Consider the following 20003-nt stretch of genomic DNA (forward strand, 5'->3'; position numbering starts at 1 on the left):
CTAACCTAGACAGAGACATTACTTTGCCAACAAAGGTCCATCTAGTCAAAGATTTGGTTTTTCCAGTAGTCATGAATGGATGTGAGAGTTGGACCATAAAGAAAGCTGAGCACTGAAGAAATGATGCTTTTGAACTGTGGTGTTGGAGAAGACTCTTCTGAGTCCCTTGGACTGCAAGGAGATCCATGTTCATTGGAAGGACTGATGTTGAAACTGAAACTCCAATACTTTGGCCACCTAATGCAAAGAACTGACTCATTGGAAAAGACCCTGATGCTGGGAAAGATTGAAGGCAGGAGGAGAAGGGGAAAACAGAGGATGAGATGGTTGGACGGCATCACTGACTCAATGGACATGAGTTTGAGTAGGCTCCAGGAATTGGTGATGGGCAGGGAAGCCTGGCGAGCTGCAGTCCATGGTGCTGTAAACAGTCAGACACGACTGAGCGACTGAAATGAACTGAACTGAACTGCTACTATTAGCTGTGTGATCTAGGGAAAGTTAATCATTTAACATGCCAGGGCCTCAGTTTACTTATCTGTTTAAAAAAAAAAAAAAAAAAAGGAGGAGATGGACTGGTCTATCTTCCAGACTTACAGGGTCACTTTCAGCTGTAAAGTTTCATGATTCTAACCAGAGTGAAACATCCATGAGTGAGAACACTCAGAAATAGGATGTGGTAGCATTTTTTTTGTTGCTGTTGTTCTGATTTTGATTCTCTCTGTGTTACTGAAAATCTAAGCTATATAAGTCTATTTTTCTGCTTTAATAGGTACAACAGTGAGCACATAAGTGAGTCATTCTGTGCTGATTGAGGTGACAGAAGTTCCTCTGGGCCATTATCCAGGACGGAATTATCTCAGCTCCACTGCGGAGGGCGTCACGGCCCAGCACATCAGCTCTGATGCCGACCCAGGCTCCTGGGCATCTTTGATAAGCATACAGAGCCTCAGTTTTCTCATCTGCAAAGAGAGGTTAAATGATTTTCCCAAAGTCATACAACTTATTAGCATAAGACTAAGGGTCAGCAGCTTCATGTGTGGCGTTGCAGTGAGAATTACAATGAGACAATGCCTGCCGTCTGCTCTGCAGTGAGCCTGCCACTCACAAAGCCTCCATCAATGGTAACCACTGTTCCTATATGAGAAAGGGGGTCTAGGGATTTAGGATTAGTCTGTATGGGCTTCAGGCAGAAGCCTGCAAAGATGGGTTTTTTTTTTTTTTCTTTTTAAAAGGCAAATGTATGGAATTAGTATTTTTTTAACCCTTTGCTGTTTTTCATTTTAAAAAGAGAGCAGAGCAGAAAGTTTAGAGTCATAGTTTTGAAATCTGATGGGCTCCATTTGAATCTTCCATTTATTGCTTGTTCTCAACGTGGTATGTGGCCATGCCGTGTCAGTATGCTCTGAGCCTGTCCCTATTTTGGAAGGTTGGGGTATGAATAAAATGAAATAACAAATCAAAGACCTTGGCACAATGCCTGTCATATAGTACATGATCAGTGATGACCAATAATATTCGTATTAATAACCTGTTCTGTTATAATAGATTAGTCAATGGAATATTAACGCTATTCCATTGCTGTTGTTGTATTAGTCGCTCAGTTGTATCTGACTCTTTCTGACCCCATGTACCATGGCCTACCAGACTCCCCTGTCCATGGAATTCTCCAAGCAAGAATCCTGGAATGGGTTGCCATTCCTTTCTCCAGAGGATCTTCCCGACCCAGGGGTCAAACCTGGGCCTACCCACAGTGCAGGCAGATTCCTTACCATCTGAGCCACCAGGGAAGCCCATTAATGCTATAGACAGCCACATAAACAACCATCGAATACAAAGAGGAAAATATACACGGCTAACCCTTGGGTTGGGGGAGCAGAATTTTAGTTAATTGTGATACTAACTATAGTTTGGTTCTGTATTGCCAAAGATCAATGGATTTGCGATTGCAAGTAGTCATGTACGGATATGAGAGTTGGACCATAAAGAAGGCTGAGCACCGAAGAATTGAAGCTTTCAAACTGTGGTGCTAGAGAAGACTCTTGAGAGTCCCTTTGACAGCAAGGAGATCAAACTAGTCCATCCTAAAGGAAATCAACCCTGAATATTCATTAGAAGGACTGATGCTGAAGCTGAAGCTCCAATACTTTGGCCACCTGATGGGAAGAGTTGACTCATTGGATAAGACCCTGAAAAATGCTGGGAAAGATTGAGGGCAGGAGGAGAAGAGGGCGACAGAGGATGAGATGGCTGGATGGCATCACCAACTCAGTGGACATGAGTTTGAGCAAACTCCAGGAGATAATAAAGGACAGGGAAGTCTGGTGTGCTGCAGTCCATGGGGTCACAAAGAGTTGGACACGACTTAGTGATTGAACAACAACAACAAAAGAAAAAAGAAAGCCCTAACCCTAGGAAATTGGACAAAACTAAGATTTCCAAGGTTAAATGGTAAAAGAAAGAAAATAAGTTTCACTATTTCATAGCGACTCAGAGCAGAAGCTCCAGACTCAGGCTCTAGACTCCAGGATTAAAACTCCAGTGTGTCATTTACTGACAGTGCCCCCCGAAGCAGTGTCCCCAGGCTTCATTTGTTTTAAATTTAATATGGTATAGTAGTAAGACCTAATTAAGAACATTCTTGTAAAAAGCTGATGAAATAATCTGTTAAATTGGCTACTGCACCACCTGAGTTATAGCGGAAGCTCATTCAACTTTTATTCTCACCATCATTTCTACCATTAGTCCGGCTTCTCTAGTCCACACACTTTGCCCTAATTTAGATCTCGGTATTTGGCACAGTCTCCAGACACTCGATGTCCTCATTCTCTTTCCAAAATATATTTGTTGAATGAAGGTATGAACAAACTCTCCCACCAAAAGCTGTTCTCTGGACTTTCATGCAGATGAAGACCTGGGCGGTAGTTTGTAATGGTCACCAACTGGCTAATTTGCCTTCATCCAGTAACCTGATTTCTTGCAGTCTCAATTTCCTCAGCTTCAGCCCCATCGGGTAAGGCAAGAGAGGGAGGACCCCTGGTAACACTGAGCAGGTGCTCTGCTACATGGTTTAAAAGAAATCCAGATTTACACATTCTGAGATAATTGAGTTCTGCAGGTAAATTATTCAAATAGAGGTTAAGAATCTAAAAAGACCATAATGATTAGAGGATAAAAACTGTGTGGGAAGATAGTGTCAAATTATTTTCTGAAATCCATCATTACCTCATAAATAGGGCTTCCCTAGTGGCTCAGCAGTAAAGAATCTGCCTGCGATGCAGGAGACGTGAGTTCCATCCCTGGGCTGAGAAGATCCCCTCAAGAAGGAAACCACAACACACCCAAGTATTCTTGCCTGCAGAATCCCGTGGACAGAGGAGCCTGGAGGGCTACAGTCCACAGGGTCGCAAAGAGTCAGACATGACTTAGCGACTAAACGACAACAAAGGCAAGTGAGGATGTCAGTTTTGTGTTGGGATCAGGGATCTGCGTGTGTTTCCTTTCTCTAGACGCTGTGCTGTGCAGGAAGCTGGGATGGAGCTGGCTGTTAACCACAGAGCTGCTGTTTCAGGAATCCTGTGCAAATGACCCGCAGGAGAAGCAGCGCTGGGAGGTCTTAGAGGCACGGGATCACAGATCTCCTCTTGGGTTTGCGTTTCTTAGAAACATGTACAATTACAACTTTCACTGTAAATATCAAGAACAGATAAGCTCAAGAGGTGAAATTTGTCCATGAAACCAGTTTGGGTTTGAGATACTAAGTCTGGTTCTGCAGAAGAGCCGAGTGCTTTCCTGGTAAAAGCATAAAGGAACATTCTCTGGGACGAGGAGGCGTAAACCAGCATCCAGCCAACCCGGGAAAGGAGGGAGGAAGAGGAGGGGTGTCTTCTCTGGAGCTTGAGTCCTCAAAAGTTTCTGCGGATGAACATCTATCTGGGGGAGTTTATGCTCATCAGAAAGGAGAGTCGCCCTCATTTACAGTCTATGGGAACTTGGATAGAATTTGGATCCTACTGTTATGTGAAAACTGTATAAATCTTAATTGTGTTGAATTGGCTCATGGTGCTTTCCAGGTCTACTATACCCTTCTACTTTTCTGTCTATTCATGTTATTAATTTTTGAGAGTTTGATATTGAAACTCCAACTAAAAGTCTTAATTTACCTACTTAAAAAATAATTGTATTAATAATATACAGTGAAACTATATGTAACTTTCAGCTGAGTTCAGTTCAGTCATTCAGTCATGAATGGACTACAGCTCACCAGGCCTCCCTGTCCATTACCCACTCAAACTCATGTCCATTGAGTTGGTGATGCCATCCAGCCATCTCATCCTCTGTCGTCCCCTTCTCCTCCTGCCCCCAATCCCTCCCAGCATCAGGGTCTTTTCCAATGAGTCAGTTCTTCGCATCAGGTGGCCAAAGTATTGGAGTTTCATCTTCAGCATCAGTCCTTCTAATGAACACCCAGGACTCATCTCCTTTAGGATGGACTGGTTGGATCTCCTTGCAGTCCAAGGGACTCTCAAGAATCTTCTCCCACACCACAGTTCAAAAACATCAATTCTTTGGTGCTCAGCTTTCTTTATAGTCCAACTCTCACATCCATACATGACTACTGGAAAAACCATAGCCCTGACTAGACAGATCTTTGTTGACAAAGTAATGTCTCTGCTTTTGAATATGCTGTCTAGGTGGGTCATAACTTTCCTCCCAAGGAGTAAGTGTCTTTTAATTTCATGACTGCAGTCACCATCTTCAGTGATTTTGGAGTCCCCCCAAAATAAAGTCTGCCACTGTTTCCCTATCTATTTGCCATGCAGTGATGGGACTGGATGCCATGATCTTAGTTTTCTGAATGTTAAGCTTTAACTAACTTTCGTCTCCTGTAAATGTATTATCATACTTTCATAATTTAAAAAATAAGAAAGAGGGAAAAGAGTATTCGAAGAGCAATAAATGAAATTAAAATAAAATTTTAAAAAAGAAAAAGGAGAGTTGCCATTATCCCCCCACCCCACCCTCCACCCCTGCCAAAAGGAAACACTAAAAGTAGACACACCATCCCCCAGTGTTAAAGGAAAATAGGAATATGACATATCTCAGTACTTAGGCAGAAGTTCATGTCTGATGGTTTTCAGATGCAAAAGCGACTTTTCTTCTTCTTGAAATTTAAACAACTCAACCGTGGACTTAAAATCTGGATGGCTCACCACCAGCAGGTACACAGTATTATCTGAGAAGAGATTAAAAACAAAAATCGAAACATTAACCGAGCTCTCAGCTGTCAGCTCTGTCTCTAAAAAGCAATTTCTACCCACCTCCAACCAGTACTTAGGATGTCAGGCAGATGGAATATTTTCATCTCTTTGTAGAGAGAAGCGTTTGTGATTGCTCCAGAGAAAAATGGCTAAAGGAAGACCTGGTGACAGTCTAAAAACCACCAGACTCCACAGGGGGAAAAAAGTCCTCAACTTTAGAATGAGCAGCCCTTGACACTAAAACTCCAAAGAGCTTATTAAGCTTTCTGCTGCAAATGGTCTCAGCAAGATGTAGCACTGAGATAAAAGAGATAAAAGATGAGAAGAATATCAATAAGAGAAGGTGTGCTCAGGTGTAATTTACACAGCGTGAGATGATAAATTCCATAAAAAGAGCACCTGAGAGATAATATCAAAGGGATTTAGCTTCCAGGAGTCGGTGCAACTCTGCGGCATGAAAGAGACCAGTGTAAGTGGTCAAGAAGGAGTGATCAGATGTTAGACCATAGTCTTTGCCTTCGGAAGCAGTGCATCTTTGGAAAGCTTTGACGTGACCAAATTGGTGTTTAAAGGAAAATAGTGTCATGTTTAGGAGGCTGAATGGAAGAAATCTGAACAGAAAAGCCAGCTATGAGACTTCCCATTAGGCCCCTTGCCAAGCAGATGTTTATTTTAATTGGTGTTAAGTGCTACAGAAGGAAAATAAAACCAGATAAAGGGATGCAGAGTAATGAGATGTTTTGTTCACGGGAGTCAGGCGAGTTCTGAGAAGATGATGTTAAAGCAGATACTGAAATGAAATGAGAGACTGAACTATAAGAATATCTGGGGAAAGGGTGTTCTAGGTGGAAGCGAGAGAAGGTGCAAAGGGCCCGAGGCAGGAGCTTAGCTGGAGGTTGTAGTTGGAGTAGAAGTGACTGAAAGAGTGGGAGGATTAAAGCCACAGACACAGGAATCCAAGTTAGTCTTGCAGGGCTTAGGGTGAGGCTCCAGTGCTTACTTACAGGGGCTTTCAACCAGGGAGTATATGACTGTGGGTAGAGCAGTCATCCAGACAGGTGGAAAGAAGGGCTAGATCAGGAGGACGCCGCTTCTCTCCACATGCCTGGATTACCGCTATACCTATAGACATGTTACTCCTTGGTTGAAAGTCCCCTGGAAGTAAGCCCTGGAGCCTCACCCTACTGACAGGAAAAGGCAGGAAAGGATATGAGAGGAATTTAACAGGAAGTACGAAAAGTCCCTGATGATGGCTGAGGAATATGGGAAGTGGAAATCAACCATAAGCGAGGATTAAAACCCAGATTCATGTCTTGCACAGCGGAATCCACCTCTAGGAATTTATCATAAGCAGTCACAGAAGCTACATGCATATGAATGTTTATTCTGGCATTCGCTTTCAACGAGCATAAAGGTGGGAACAGGCTCAATATCCATCAACAGATGAACTGTATAATGGTTCTCCCATGCCACAGAATTCCAAACAGCCACTACAAAGCAGCTCTGAATGCACTGTCAGGGAAAGGAATCCATGAAGCAGTGTCTAACGCAAAAGTAATTTATATGAGGACCTGTATCATATTTATGTGGTTATTTTCCCTTTTCAACTCAAAAGAGCATGCACACACCCCACATCCTATTTCTTTGCACTTACAATATTTTAAAAATAAAATATGTTAATAAATCAGTGAAGAGATCACTGAAAGGGAAATACATATGTATGTATATAAATTTCAATAGATATATATATGGAAGAAGGGAAGTCACGTGGAGTAAACATGAAAAAGGGAAGATAAGAGGATGAAGAATTACTTTTTAACATTTTGAGTTTAATTTGGCTATAGGTGTTGCGTTAGTCACTAAGTTGTGTCCGACTCTTTGTGACCCCAAGGACTGTAGCCCACCAGGCTCCTCTGTCCATGGAATTCTCCAGGCAAGAATACTTGAATGGGTTGCCATTCTCTTCTCTAGGGGATCTTTCCAACTCAGGTAGTGAACCCAGATCTCCTGAGGGTCCTGCATTGTAGGCAGATTCTTTACCACTAAGTGGACAACAGTATAATAAGAGGGAAGGAAGGAGGGGAAGAGCTGCGAGAGAGAGTTTCTTAATAAGGACATTGCTGGTGGCTTTCAAGGCAGCAATTTTAGTCCCCCCGTTGCAGAAAAGTCTGCAAGGACCAAGGAAGGGATTGTCTGATGGAGGCCATGGGGATAGGCGTGGTTCTCAACCCTGGTCTTACATTCTTATCTGCTGGAGAGCTTGTAACAAGCACTACCACTCAAGCCTCCCTCAGACCAACTGAATCAGAATATCTGGGGCTGGGGCCTGGGCATCAGGCTTTTTAAGACTCTCTAGGTGCTGGTGTGCACAACCAGGGTTGAGAATTAATGTAGAGACCAAGGCAATGGCTGCAAAAAGAAGGGAAGAAATCAGAGGAAAGCATAATGGATGGGGCAATTTGCCAAACTGTGGAGAAACTGAAGACAAACAAAGGAACCAGTGGGTAGCAACGCATTGAAGGTGACTGGCGGTGGATCTCTAGGCTGCAGGTGTCTGCTGTTGTAAACACCTGGATCTGTATAATTGTTTAAAATGGAAAAACTCATTCCTATTAGGGCTGAATATTATTACTATGGTAATTATAGGGATTATGTGAATGTTGCTATTTTTAAAAATTAGGTGATTTGCAAATCTCAAGTATTTTAGCATTCTGAAGGATTTACATGGTTATGTTATGTTTAATTCATCTAGGAGGTAAGTTTAAAACCCAGAGTGAGAACATGATTCATGACTGTACTTTAGTTGGATGAAAAGAAATATTCATTCATTAACATTTTTCTGTTTTTTTTTTTTAATTTGGTTTTCTTTTTACTAGACATTGAATTTGTTACCTTCATCTGTGAATGTGCTGATGCCATGAGGGTTAAATGAAGACGCATCAAAGTTACTTCCAGTCATCTTCAGTTCCAACACTGTAGGGTCCTCTTCGTTCATGTCCATCAGAAGTATTTTTCCTGGCTTATCAGGTTCAAAGCTTTTTACTCCAGGATATCGTAATCCCTTATAAAATAACAGAGGAGAAAACATTACAAATACTTTACTTTTTACTGTACAAATACTTTAAATGCTGATGGAGGTGGTAGACAGCACATGGGTTCAGCACCGTCTGGTTCAGGCTGCAAGCCACATGGCAAGCCTACTAGCTGGCTTGTGCAAGCAGCTCTTGGGGGTCTCTGGAAGTCACATGCTCCCAGGCGACCCCACATAATGGGCACAGACCCTTCCATCACCAGCTGCAAAGCATGTGGGCTGAATATCACAGCTACCAACCCATGATGACAATTAAAAAAAATAAAGAGCAGACGAAAGAGGCATTTACTAACAAGCTTCAGTAATATAAGCAAGGAACACAGAAGAACACGGGTTATGGATCGTCCCCTGGCAGGTTTCATGGAAGCATCTCAGAAACAAAGGTTTAGGGTTGGGGTCTAATCACTCCAGGGAGAAACTCCTTCCTTAGCTTGAAGGTAGAACAGCGCAGCTACTATTTGTTTTAGATAGTGGGGTCCTGTGTAAGATTTAATGGAAATTTATATTCTTTTGCTTAAAAAAAAAAGTTTGTAAGACACCTCTTCAGAGGACGATCAGCCTTCATAGGAGAAAACTGGATTAAATAAATTACAACAGGCAGCAAAGGATTTTCAGTGGCTGGATGACTTGAATACTGTATTCTATCAATTCGTTATCCTTCATGAGGGTGATGACTTTTGTTTTTGAGCTTTATCAGGGGGCTTTTCTTTCCAAAAGTTTGGAAATTGTGGTATGACCTAGTAACATCTTAAAGTTAAAAGGCTTATTCCAAAAAGTGTAAAAAGAAGGATTAAAATCTAAATGATATGTGAGGGGGAACACATGCACACACACACACACACACACACACACACACACACACACACACACACACACACACTCAAGTCAGTAGATATTTGAGTACACTGCTTATGTTCTTCAAGGAACAGACAGATGAATGGGAAGCCGTTCTTGAACTCACTGGACTCAAGTTGTCACAGTGGAAGATAAGGGAATACAGGAGCTCAGCGTATCCACAGGAATACAAACCTGCGTAGAACACACATGCTCATAATCGTAACACCAGTATGAATGTCTACACAGGTTGTTTTTTGAACCATATCACCGCTCATGTTATTTGAAGATGGGCATTGGTATAGAGAAGGCTGAAATGAAAGGCAAGCTGCTGGTCCTAGAAAATGGTTCAGAGCACAGGAAATGAAAGGCAACACTTACGGCGCTAAAGAAGGCGAGTCCATTGGGAAGTATCTCCAGGTCTTCAGCACCAGTTTCTTCAAAAAAGAGCACAGACAGCACAGATTGTTTAGACTGGTGCAGGAAGTTAGGGGGCCTTGTCTTCATCACTCCCAACTTGAAAATGGGGCCACATATTTAGTTCTTCTTTGATAGGTTCAGAATAAATCATTCTTTATGTATTCAAATTGATTCATATGATTATTTAAAAATTTAGAGATTCATATAATAAAGTGTATTTAAAACTTACACTTAATAAATTTGTTTTAAGCTTATGAACTAGAACTTTTTCCTTGGAGTCTGAAATCTCTTAAAGTTCATGGAAATTCACTAAATGTACAAAAGGCATAGTAATTTGAAAATAGCTTGCAGTTTTTAAAGACACAGAGTAAACTCCCCATATATGTTGACACCTAATCATTCCAAATCAAATAAATTCTTTGAAAAGCCCTATTGGAAACATGAGCAAATTTCAAATGCTTTGGTTAAAGTGAGGATACATTTCATATTCTGAATATGCCTTTACAAACATCAATAAATAACTCACCAAGTTAGTTATGCTTTAAATACATGTAAATTTTTTGAATTTCAATCAATCTCAAGACATATGTGATTTTTTATTTGGTATTAATTTTAGTGGAGATGTTCATTTTACAAATATCCAGTGATATTTAATATCAATATCATGCTTGTTTTCTAGAAAAAAAGATTGCAATATAAGATATCTGACCAAGGTAATTGATGCTATCTGCATAAAATCATGTGGTCTAGCCTTTCTAACCACAACTGAGATAAATGATTCTAAAAAAGCAAACCCTCAAACAACAAAAGCATGAATGTCAAACAAGTTGTTTTCAAATAACAAAGCTGGTTGGTTGAAACCAGATGGGGACTTGAGTCCTCCAACCCTCCCTGTTGGCTGTCTACCAGCTTCTGTTACCCCGTCCTTTTCATCTTTGCTGAGGGGCCTGCCTCCCACAGAGGAGGCCCTCTAATTACTTTCCCAGCTTCCTTTGCAGCTAGGGCACCAGCCTGTTGTCTAGCTCTGACTAATGAGATCTGAGGGGAAATCTACTGAGAGCTTCTGGGAAAATTTTGCCTCCCAGATATTAAAAGAGAAATGTATAAGGAGAAGGCCTGCGGTGCTGGCAAAGGTGTGCGAGGCCTTTATAAACATTTACCCTTTACTCATTACTCTTTCCCCTTCTGTCCCTCCTCTGCCAGCTGTTCAGGTTATATTACCATAAAATCAAATGCTTCCTGACCACTGTTTCTGCTAAATGAACCAAACAAAAACAAATAATCAAAAAGCGGTCAGACCCCTTGATGACAGGTTGGTAGAGCCGAAGGTCAAGTAATCTGGTATTTACAACTAACTATTGACTTGGGGGCTTCCCTTGTAGCTCAGTCGGTAAAGAATCTGCCTGCAGTGCAGGAGACCTGGGTTTGATCCCTGGGTTGGGAAGATCCCCTGGAGAAGAAATGGCAACCCACTCTAGTACCCTTGCCTGGAAAATCTCATGGACAGAGGAGCCTGGTGGACTGCAGTCCATGGGGTCACAAAGAGTTGGGCTCGACTGAGCGACTAACATGACTAACACATTGACTTGGTAATCCTGTCCTGGCGAGCAGTTTCATTTTTGAACAGAATTAAATAGGTGTATTAATCAAATAACTCACAAGGTAATACTTCAAGTGGAGTATTATCAGATACTTATGCATTTGGTAATACTTCCTCCTCTCGAATGCTTACCTATTCCTTTTATTAATTTACAGTTAGGAAGTTCTACCGATTTTACTTCTCGGGAAGCGTTCATTCTTGCTCTGGAAGAGAAAGAAAAAAAAAGGAATAAAATATGCATAAAACAATCCAGAAATTTAACTAAGCTGCAAAAGTAAGTAGCCAGTAAAATTCTCCTTAACCAAACTTTGCCCGGGTTTCAACCCCAGGGTTAGTGGTCCCTGAGCGATTCTGTCAGACCAGGCCTGGGCCAGACACACGGGGCCCCTGGGCACAACGTTTAGTGTGTATTTACCAGAGGCGGGTAGACGTGCTGTGTGCTCAGTTGTGTCCGACTCTCTGTGACCCCGTGGACTGCAGCCCACCAGGCTCCTCTGTCCATGGGATTCTCCAGGCAAGAGTACTGGAGTGGGGTGCCATCCCCTCCTCCAGGGGCTCTTCCTGACTCAGGGATTGAACCCGCATCTTTTAGGTCTCCTGTTGGCTGCTGGATTCTTTACCACTACACCACCTGGGAAGCCCTGGGTGGATACACAAAGATGTGCAGTGTCCTTTCAGGGCTTGGTTCCTTTCAGAACAGAAACTATTTCATCACCCATGTTAGGAGCCCTAAGTGGACGTTTGGGTTAAATAACAACCTGGGTCCAATTGATTCCATTTGATGTTTTAGAGCTGCTGACAGGCCATCTGCCCAGTGTGGCCCCAAAGCCTGGACTAGGCGCCTGATTTCAGGTGTGTTACTTGAAAAATGCAGGTGTGCTTAAAGGATTTATAGCTTCAGAAAATCCTACCCAAGGCCAGCATATTTAAAGGCATCGCACACACACATGCAGGCACACACACACACAGCACACACACACACACACACACACAACAGGAAAGCGGGATGCATGAACTTCCTGGGGGAACATCTGAGTGAACGACCAAGGGAAAAAGAACAGCGGTGAGAAGGAGGCACCAGCAGGCTGCCTGCGCACGTAGCACAGAACTGTTGAGCTGTTGACGTGGCATTTGAAAGAAAAGGACCACAACATTAGCTCAGCCAAGAGACTTACACAATAAACATTTTTTCTGAGCACTAAGGATAGTGTGCTGCAGTTCATGGGGTCGAAAAGAGTCCAACACTACTTAGCGATTGAACAGGGACAACAATGATACAATATAGTCAGAGTGAGTAGCAATGCTTATCCAACCAGCCCTAGAAATCTTATTTGACTAAAGATAGGCGGAGAAGTCCTCTCATAGAAGGAAGAGGATGGGTGAAGGGGTGACTAGACACTTTGAATAAAATTGTTAACAGCCTGGTATAAAATAACACGAATTTGGCGGTGACTGATCTTCCATCTTTTCATTCAGAAAAAAAGTGTAGCATGTTCCCACTAGTCCTACTACTATGCTATTAGCTAGCATTTTCACCCTCTAATAGGGTCTGAGCTTAAGAGGCTAGCAGTGAGCTCTAGAAATCAGCTTTGTTAAAGAGCCATGGTTCATTATTGGCATGGAGTAGAGATTTACCAGCCTGAATGCTTCAGATCCAGAGGTGAAGGCACAGAGGAGGAAAGCCTGGCTGCAAGGAGAGGGCGGTCCCTGAATGATGGGCATGAACTTGGAAAGCAGACTTCAAAGGCAAGTTGGGATCTGCCTCCATGACTGAGAAACAAAAAGGTATTCCAACAATGAAAATTTGACATATAGTCACAAAAGTTTGCAGTAAAGAAATAAAAGGGAAACTTTGGAGCTTTATCAACTTTTCAGACTAAGACCCACATTAGGAAAAGCATTTTATTTGGTGGAAACACACAGCACACTACACACATACCTGAAACAAAGTTCGTGAAAGGATACTTCCCCTAATCAGTGCGATACGTTCTTAAGGTTTCTATTCAATTCTGTTTCTTTTATTTAAAGATAATGATAATACAAAAAAACCCCACAAATAATGGTGAGGGTTTGGGAAAAAAAGGAACAATATTTCAGATGTTCAGGCTGGTTTTAGAAAAAGCAGAGGAAGCAGAGATCAAACTGCCAACATCTGCTGGATCATCAAAAAAGCAAGAGAGTTCCAGAAAAACATCTACTTCTGCTTTATTGACTATGCCAAAGCCTTTGACTGTGTGGATAACAATAAACTGTGGAAAATTCTGAAAGAGATGGAAATACCAGACCATCTGACCTGCCTCTTGAGAAACCTGTATGCAGGTCAGGAAGCAACAGTTAGAACTGGACATGAAACAACAGACTGGTTCCAAACAGGAAAAGGAGTACGTCAAGGCTGTATATTGTCACCCTGCTTATTGAACTTCTATGCAGAGTACATCATGAGAACGCTGGGCTGGATGAAGCTCAAGCTGGAATCAAGTTTGCCAGGAGAAATATCAATAACCTCAGATATGCAGATGATACCACCCTTATGGCAGAAAGTGAAGAACTAAAGAGCCTCTTGATGAAAGTGAAAGAGGAGAGTGAAAAAGTTGGCTTAAAGCTCAACATTCAGAAAACGAAGATCATGGCATCCGTTCCCATCACTTCATGGCAAATAGATGGGGAAACGGTAGCTGACTTTCTTTTTCTGGGCTCCAAAATCACTGCAGATGGTGACTGCAGCCATGAAATTAAAAGACACTTACTCCTTGGAAGGAAAGTTATGACCCACCTAGACAGCATATTAAAAAGCAGAGACATTACTTTGCCAACAAAGGTCTGTCTAGTCAAGGCTATGGTTTTTCCAGTAGTCATGTATGGATGTGAGAGTTGGACTATAAAGAAAGCTGAGTGCCGTAGAATTGATGCTTTTGAACTGTGGTGTTGGTGAAGACTCTTGAGAATCTCTTGGACTGTAAGGAGATCCAACCAGTCCATCCTAAATTCGATCACTCCTGGGTGTTCATTGGAAGGACTGATGTTGAAGCTGAAATTCCAATACTCTGGCCACCTGATGCAAAGAGCTGACTCATTTGAAAAGACCCTGATGCTGGGAAAGATTGAAGGCAGGAGGAGAGGGGGACGACAGAGGATGAGATGGTCGGATGGCATCACCAACTCAATGGACATGGGTTTGGGTGAACTCCGGGAGCTGGTGATGGACAGGGACACCTGGCGTGCTGCAGTTCATGAGGTTGCAAAGAGTCAGACACAGTGAGTGAGAGACTGAACTGAAATGATTCCACTGTTGGTGGGAATATAAATTGGTACAGCCACTGTGGAAAACAGTATGGAAGTTCCTCAAAAGACTAAAAGAACTACCATATGACCCAGCAATTCCACAGTTGCATATATGTACAAAGAAAATGAAAACACTAGTTGAAAAGATACATGCACCCCAGTGTTCATAGCAGCATGATTTACAATAGCCAAGATATAGTCAAGATACAGAAGCAACGTAAGCACACCAACAGATCAGTGGATAAAGAGGTAATGTATATATGTGTGTGTGCATGTATGAATTTTACACAGTCATGGAAAACTAATGAAATTTTGCCATTTTCAACAACATAGATGGAGCTGGAAGGTATTAGGCTTAGTGAAATGTCAGGCAGAGAAAGACAAATACTGTATATTATCACTTACATGTGGAATCTAAGAAATCAGTGAATGAATATAACAAGAGAGAAACCGACTCACAGATACAGAGAACAAACTAGTGGTTACCAATAGGAGAGGGAGGTGGGGAGGGGCAATATAAGGGCAGAAGATTAAGAGGTACAAACTGTTAGATATGAGAAAAATAAGCTACAAGAATATATTGTACAGCACAGAGAACATAGCCAATATTTCATAACTATAAATAGAGTATAATCTATAAAATATTGAAACACTGTGCTGTATACCTGAAAGACTAATATAATATCGTAAACCAAATATATGCTAGTAGCTCAGTCATATCCAACTCTTTGTGACCCCGTGGACTGTAGCCCACAAGGCTCCACTGTTCATGGAGTTCTCCAGGCGAGAATATTGGAGTGGGTTGCCATTTCCTCCTCCAAAGGCTCTTCCCATCCCAGGTGTCAAACCTGGGTCTCCCACATTGCAGGCAGATTCTTTACCATTTGAGTCACCAGGGAAGCTATACTTCAATTTTAAAAATAATAAAATAAAAATAAATAAATAAGGGCTGATCATACTTTACTAAATTGATTTTGTGATCCACCATTTGAAAACGTAGCTTTACACAAAGCTTAGTGAATATGTACAGAGTGCCCCAGGGAACTCAAAAGACAGGTACAAGCGGTCATAATCAAGGACAATACAGAGTGACACAGAAGAAGAGAGTCAGTGACAAGCCATCAGTGAGTGGGTGAAGACTTGAGGAAATGCCAAGGATAGCCATATGAGCTTTTTAGAGTCAAAATCACACGGGCTTGCAAGGTTCAGTGCGTGTGATGTGTTCACAGAGGACAGACAAGAGCAGAAATGATTAGCCTCTATTCTTACTCAGGTTTCTCTCTCATGGAAGCTGATCTCTAACCTGGAAAAGGTAGAATAATCACAGCTAAAGGGAGCCAATTGTAGATAAGGAGGCAGTCAGCCAGCACCCAGCTGCTTTTGGTTCAAATTTGTGGCCATGCGTGGGTGCCAAGTCTCTGCGTGACCCCATGGACTGTAGCTCGCCAGGCTCCCCTGTCCATGGGATTCTCCAGGCAAGTGTACTGGAGTGGGGAGCCGTTCCCTTCTCCAGGGCATCTGCCTGACCCAGGGATTGAACCCGAGTCTCGCGTCTCCTGCATTGGCAGGCGGGTTCTTTACCACTAGCACCACCCAGGAAGCCCAAATCTCAACAGACTAATCATTGTTACTGTAGTTCAGCTACTTTAATTACTCTGCTTTAATCCTCAAACCTCTCCCTGAGGTACTGTTTTCCCTATTTTACAGGCGATGAAGATTAAGTGGCTTTTCAAGTCTACGAAATTATGAAGTGGCAGAGCTGGGGTTGGAACCCAAGTATGAATGCAAAGATCACACTCAGTCCTCTGCCCAGAATAATTTACCGGTATTATTGCTTCCAAAAGCCTGGAAGAAATGCCAAAAGACAGCTCAGATTGTGTTACTATAATCCAGCTCATGTTCTTCTATTTTACTTTCAGTTATCAGGATATATCTTGTCAAGGGCTTAAGTCCCAATGTTCCAGGTCTAAAGGACAAAGTTCAATCTTTGTGATGTGTTGCTGATTAATAAGCTGCTGAAGTCTGGCCAGAAATCACATACTCCCTGTTATGAATTATTCTTTGCAAATACATGCCACCTCCTTACAAAACAAAGTGAGAATCTTTAGCTTTGCATTAAGAAATCCATTTTAGAACTTTCCTTGGGGCCATATGTATCCTCACCGGTCTATCTTCTGCCACTGCACTCTCCTCATTCTTCAATACTTCTTACTGGGACTTCAGTTCAGTTCAGTTCAGTCGCTCAGTCGTGTCCGACTCTTTGCGACCCCCTGAATCACAGCACGCCAGGCCTCCCTGTCCATCACCAACTCCCGGAGTTTACTCAGACTCACGTCCATCGAGTCGGTGATGCCATCCAGCCATCTCATCCTCTGTCGTCCCCTTCTCCTCCTGCCCCCAATCCCTCCCAGCATTGGAACTTACTATCCTTAAAAAGAATAGAATTTAAATTTTTTTATGATTTTACTCGTTTGTTTTCTCTTTTTGCTGGGTCTTTGTTGCTCCTCTAGCAACAAAGGCTTTTTTCTAGTTGCAGCAAGTGGGGGCTTCTCATTGTGGTGGCCTCTCTTGTTGCAGAGCACGGGTTCCAGGGTGCGGTGGCTTTAGCGGTGGCAGCACAAGGCTCAGCAGTTGTGGCGCACAGGTTTAGTTGCTCCACGACATGTGGCATCTTCCTGCTCAGATCAGGGATCGAACCCATGTCTTCTGAACTGGCAGGCAGATTCTTACCACTGAGCCACCAGGGAAGCCCTGGAATTTGGATTTGAAATCAGGTGCCATGACACCAAGAATCCTTTTCTCGACATCACTTTCTCATGCAAGTTTTCCCTCCACCTAGTCTTTCCTGCTAATCCACCTGGAAGTTTCCTACTCACGACCAGTCTGTAACTCCTCCTGATCTTTCGTGATAGGATTAGTAACCCCTTCATGTATCCTCACAAATCTTCACACATACATCTACAGAGTCTCTTTCCATGTTGTTTTATGGCAATCAGTTTGTAGTCTCATTGCTAACACTAAATTCTGAAATCTGTGACCGAATGCTGCATCCTAGTCTGTCCTGTGACTTTGCACAAGTACACGTGCAAGTAAAATGAAAGCACTTGGTAGATGTCTGCCGAATTGTTTTGTGGAATTAGCAGGCTAGTGCATCAGATGGAGAAGATGATGTTGGTTGCATTGATAGAGGAGGACCAGTGAATTATTTGTCCTTAACCTAGGGTCTCAGGGAGGTCCTACCACAACATATATTCAAATTTCACTCATTTAGTGGATCATTCATAGGTAGATTTTTGAGATAGCATATGGCAATAATAAAAAGTAACATTTACAAAGTATCTTTCATGGGCCGGATTTTATACATATACCTACTGTGATAGGTATTATGAGCCCATAATATTTAGGTGGAGAAACAGGCTCAAAATGGTAAAGTTGAGGCAGGCTGACACCAGGGACTCTTTGCTACAATGCGTGCACCTGGACAAACATCTCCCAGAGCAACAGAAGAAAAGCTATAAGGGACTAAAAAGAACTGTATGCATAAGGCAGTTGGAACAAATGATCAACAATATGATGCGAAAAGGACCAAAAATCCAACAGCCACTTATAAGTTGTCGGAGCAAAAGCAGGGTACTGCACATGATTCCTACAGACAGTTCCATCAAGCGGGTCGGCCAACCACCTAAGCCACCCCTGTGGCCTGACCACTGGATAGGCACCTACCCTCACCCCATTTAAGTGACCAGATTGCTTCCCAAGCAAGGAGCAAGCAAGGAAACCTGTTACTTGTTTTTACTCCCTCTGCTGCAGCACAAGTCCCAAAAAAACCCTTGCCTGAATTTCTCCTCTAACCTGTTATCAATTTCTGTTGATTAAAAAGCCCAAGAATCCAGGTCAGTAACAAAGTGACCTGAAGGCTGCAGAACTGAGGTCCAGCCCAGGTCTGCTGGAATCCTCCACTACCCTTTTCCCACTAGAGTGTGTTGCCTGCAGTGGGCACCGGGGTAGCAGAAATATTAACACTATTAATAAACGCTAGCTTTGCTGTCTCCTTGTAATAAAGAGTTTCACGCCTTACGTCCTGCTAAATTGCTTCAGTCGTGTCTCTTTGTGACCCTATGGACGGTAGGCTCCAGGCTCCTCTGTCCATAGGATTCCCCAGGCAAGAATACTGGAATGGGTTGCCATTTCCTTCTCCAGGGTATCTTCCCAACCTAGAGATTGAACCCTTGTCTCTTAAGTCTCCTGCATTTGGGACGCTGCTGCTAAGTCACTTCAGTCGTGTCCGACTCGGTGCGACCCCATAGATGGCAGCCCACCAGCTCCCCCGTTCCTGGGATTCTCCAGGCAAGAACACTGGAGTGGGTTGCCATTTTCTTCTCCAATGCATAAAAGTGAAAAGTGAAAGTGAAGTCGCTCAGTCGTGTCCGACTCTTCGCGACCCCATGGACTGCAGCCCACCAGGCTCCTCTGTCCATGGGATTTTCCAGGCAAGAGTACTGGAGTGGGGTGCCATTGCCTTCTCCGACTGGAGTGGCTAGCACCACCAATTTAAGAAATGAGGAAGTTGCCCCAGAGATGCATGTTCAACTTTCCTTACACCAGGGGGCACTGTTTCCATCGCCGTTCACTGGAAGTGCAGTGCGCCTGCGTAGTGAGCACGCTGCAAAACCTCAGCGGCCATCGGCACAGATGGGCGGGAAAGACTGCTAAGCCAAGGGAGCTCCCTTATTTCCTTCCTCTGTGCTGCTGTCACCTCAGAAGCATCTGGGAACCCCTCAAGGCACATCTAGTATCCGTCCACGAGTTCCGTCCTGCTCCAGGACTATAGGACTTCTTGTGAACCTGCCCCATACGCCACATCTCTGAGGGGAAAAAAGTTGTATCTCCTCTGAGGCTTCACCTCGACCTTGCTGCTGGTCTCAGCATATAATCTTTTCCCTTCGCTCCCTCGGACAGATTCATGATTTTCTCTGAAATTCAGAAACCTTATCTCTAAAATGGGGGTAAAGGTAATTTACTGATCCTCTAGGCTCTCTTCAGCTGGTTCTAAGTTGCGGGGAGAGGGGGTGCTGCAGGATTTGAATGTCCTTTTGAAACCGCACACCTCAGGTGGGAATTCGAACACAATCTTGCCTCACGTGGGGCAGGAGCCCAGGTGAACCTCATGTGAGACTCCAACCCCCAATCTTCTGACTGAAACCGTGCACCTAGTCTCGGGACTTAATGAAGTTCAGGAGAGGCAAAGTGAAAGGTAAGAAGTGGATTTATTAATATCCTTTGTATAGAAGTTGCCGGGCAATGGGGCGTGAGAGGATGGTCGTGTCTCAGGTTTCAGGCGAGCTCTTGAGAAAGTCTGCCAAGTGAGGGTGCTTGGCGCTGGGCAGGAAAGAAGGCAAGAGCGAGCCAGAGTAAAGGGAGGAGACACACAAGACTGAGGCAGAATGCGGGCATCTTGGAGGAGAAACACGCAGATTTCCTGGCAATTTCCCTTCCTCCCCCATCTGAGCTGCTT

At 43.2% G+C, this 20003-nt stretch overlaps 1 protein-coding gene across 3 annotated transcripts in view; it reads right to left on the minus strand.

Moving 5' to 3' along the window:
• The window catches only part of PON1 (paraoxonase 1), a 33123-nt gene that overhangs the window by 10057 nt on the left and 3063 nt on the right, over positions 1 to 20003 (minus strand). For all 3 annotated transcript variants that reach the window (XM_004007735.6, XM_060414486.1, XM_027968471.3), the window contains exons 2-5: positions 11339 to 11409; positions 9568 to 9623; positions 8154 to 8322; positions 5110 to 5236 (exon numbers count right to left, since the gene is read on the minus strand). In XM_004007735.6, the coding sequence (XP_004007784.2) occupies positions 5110 to 5236; positions 8154 to 8322; positions 9568 to 9623; positions 11339 to 11409 (423 nt within the window). The remainder of the gene's footprint in view (positions 1 to 5109; positions 5237 to 8153; positions 8323 to 9567; positions 9624 to 11338; positions 11410 to 20003) is intronic.

The sequence above is a fragment of the Ovis aries genome, chromosome 4 (genome assembly GCF_016772045.2).
Source record: "Ovis aries strain OAR_USU_Benz2616 breed Rambouillet chromosome 4, ARS-UI_Ramb_v3.0, whole genome shotgun sequence".
In the NCBI taxonomy this organism is placed as follows: Eukaryota; Metazoa; Chordata; class Mammalia; order Artiodactyla; family Bovidae; genus Ovis; species Ovis aries.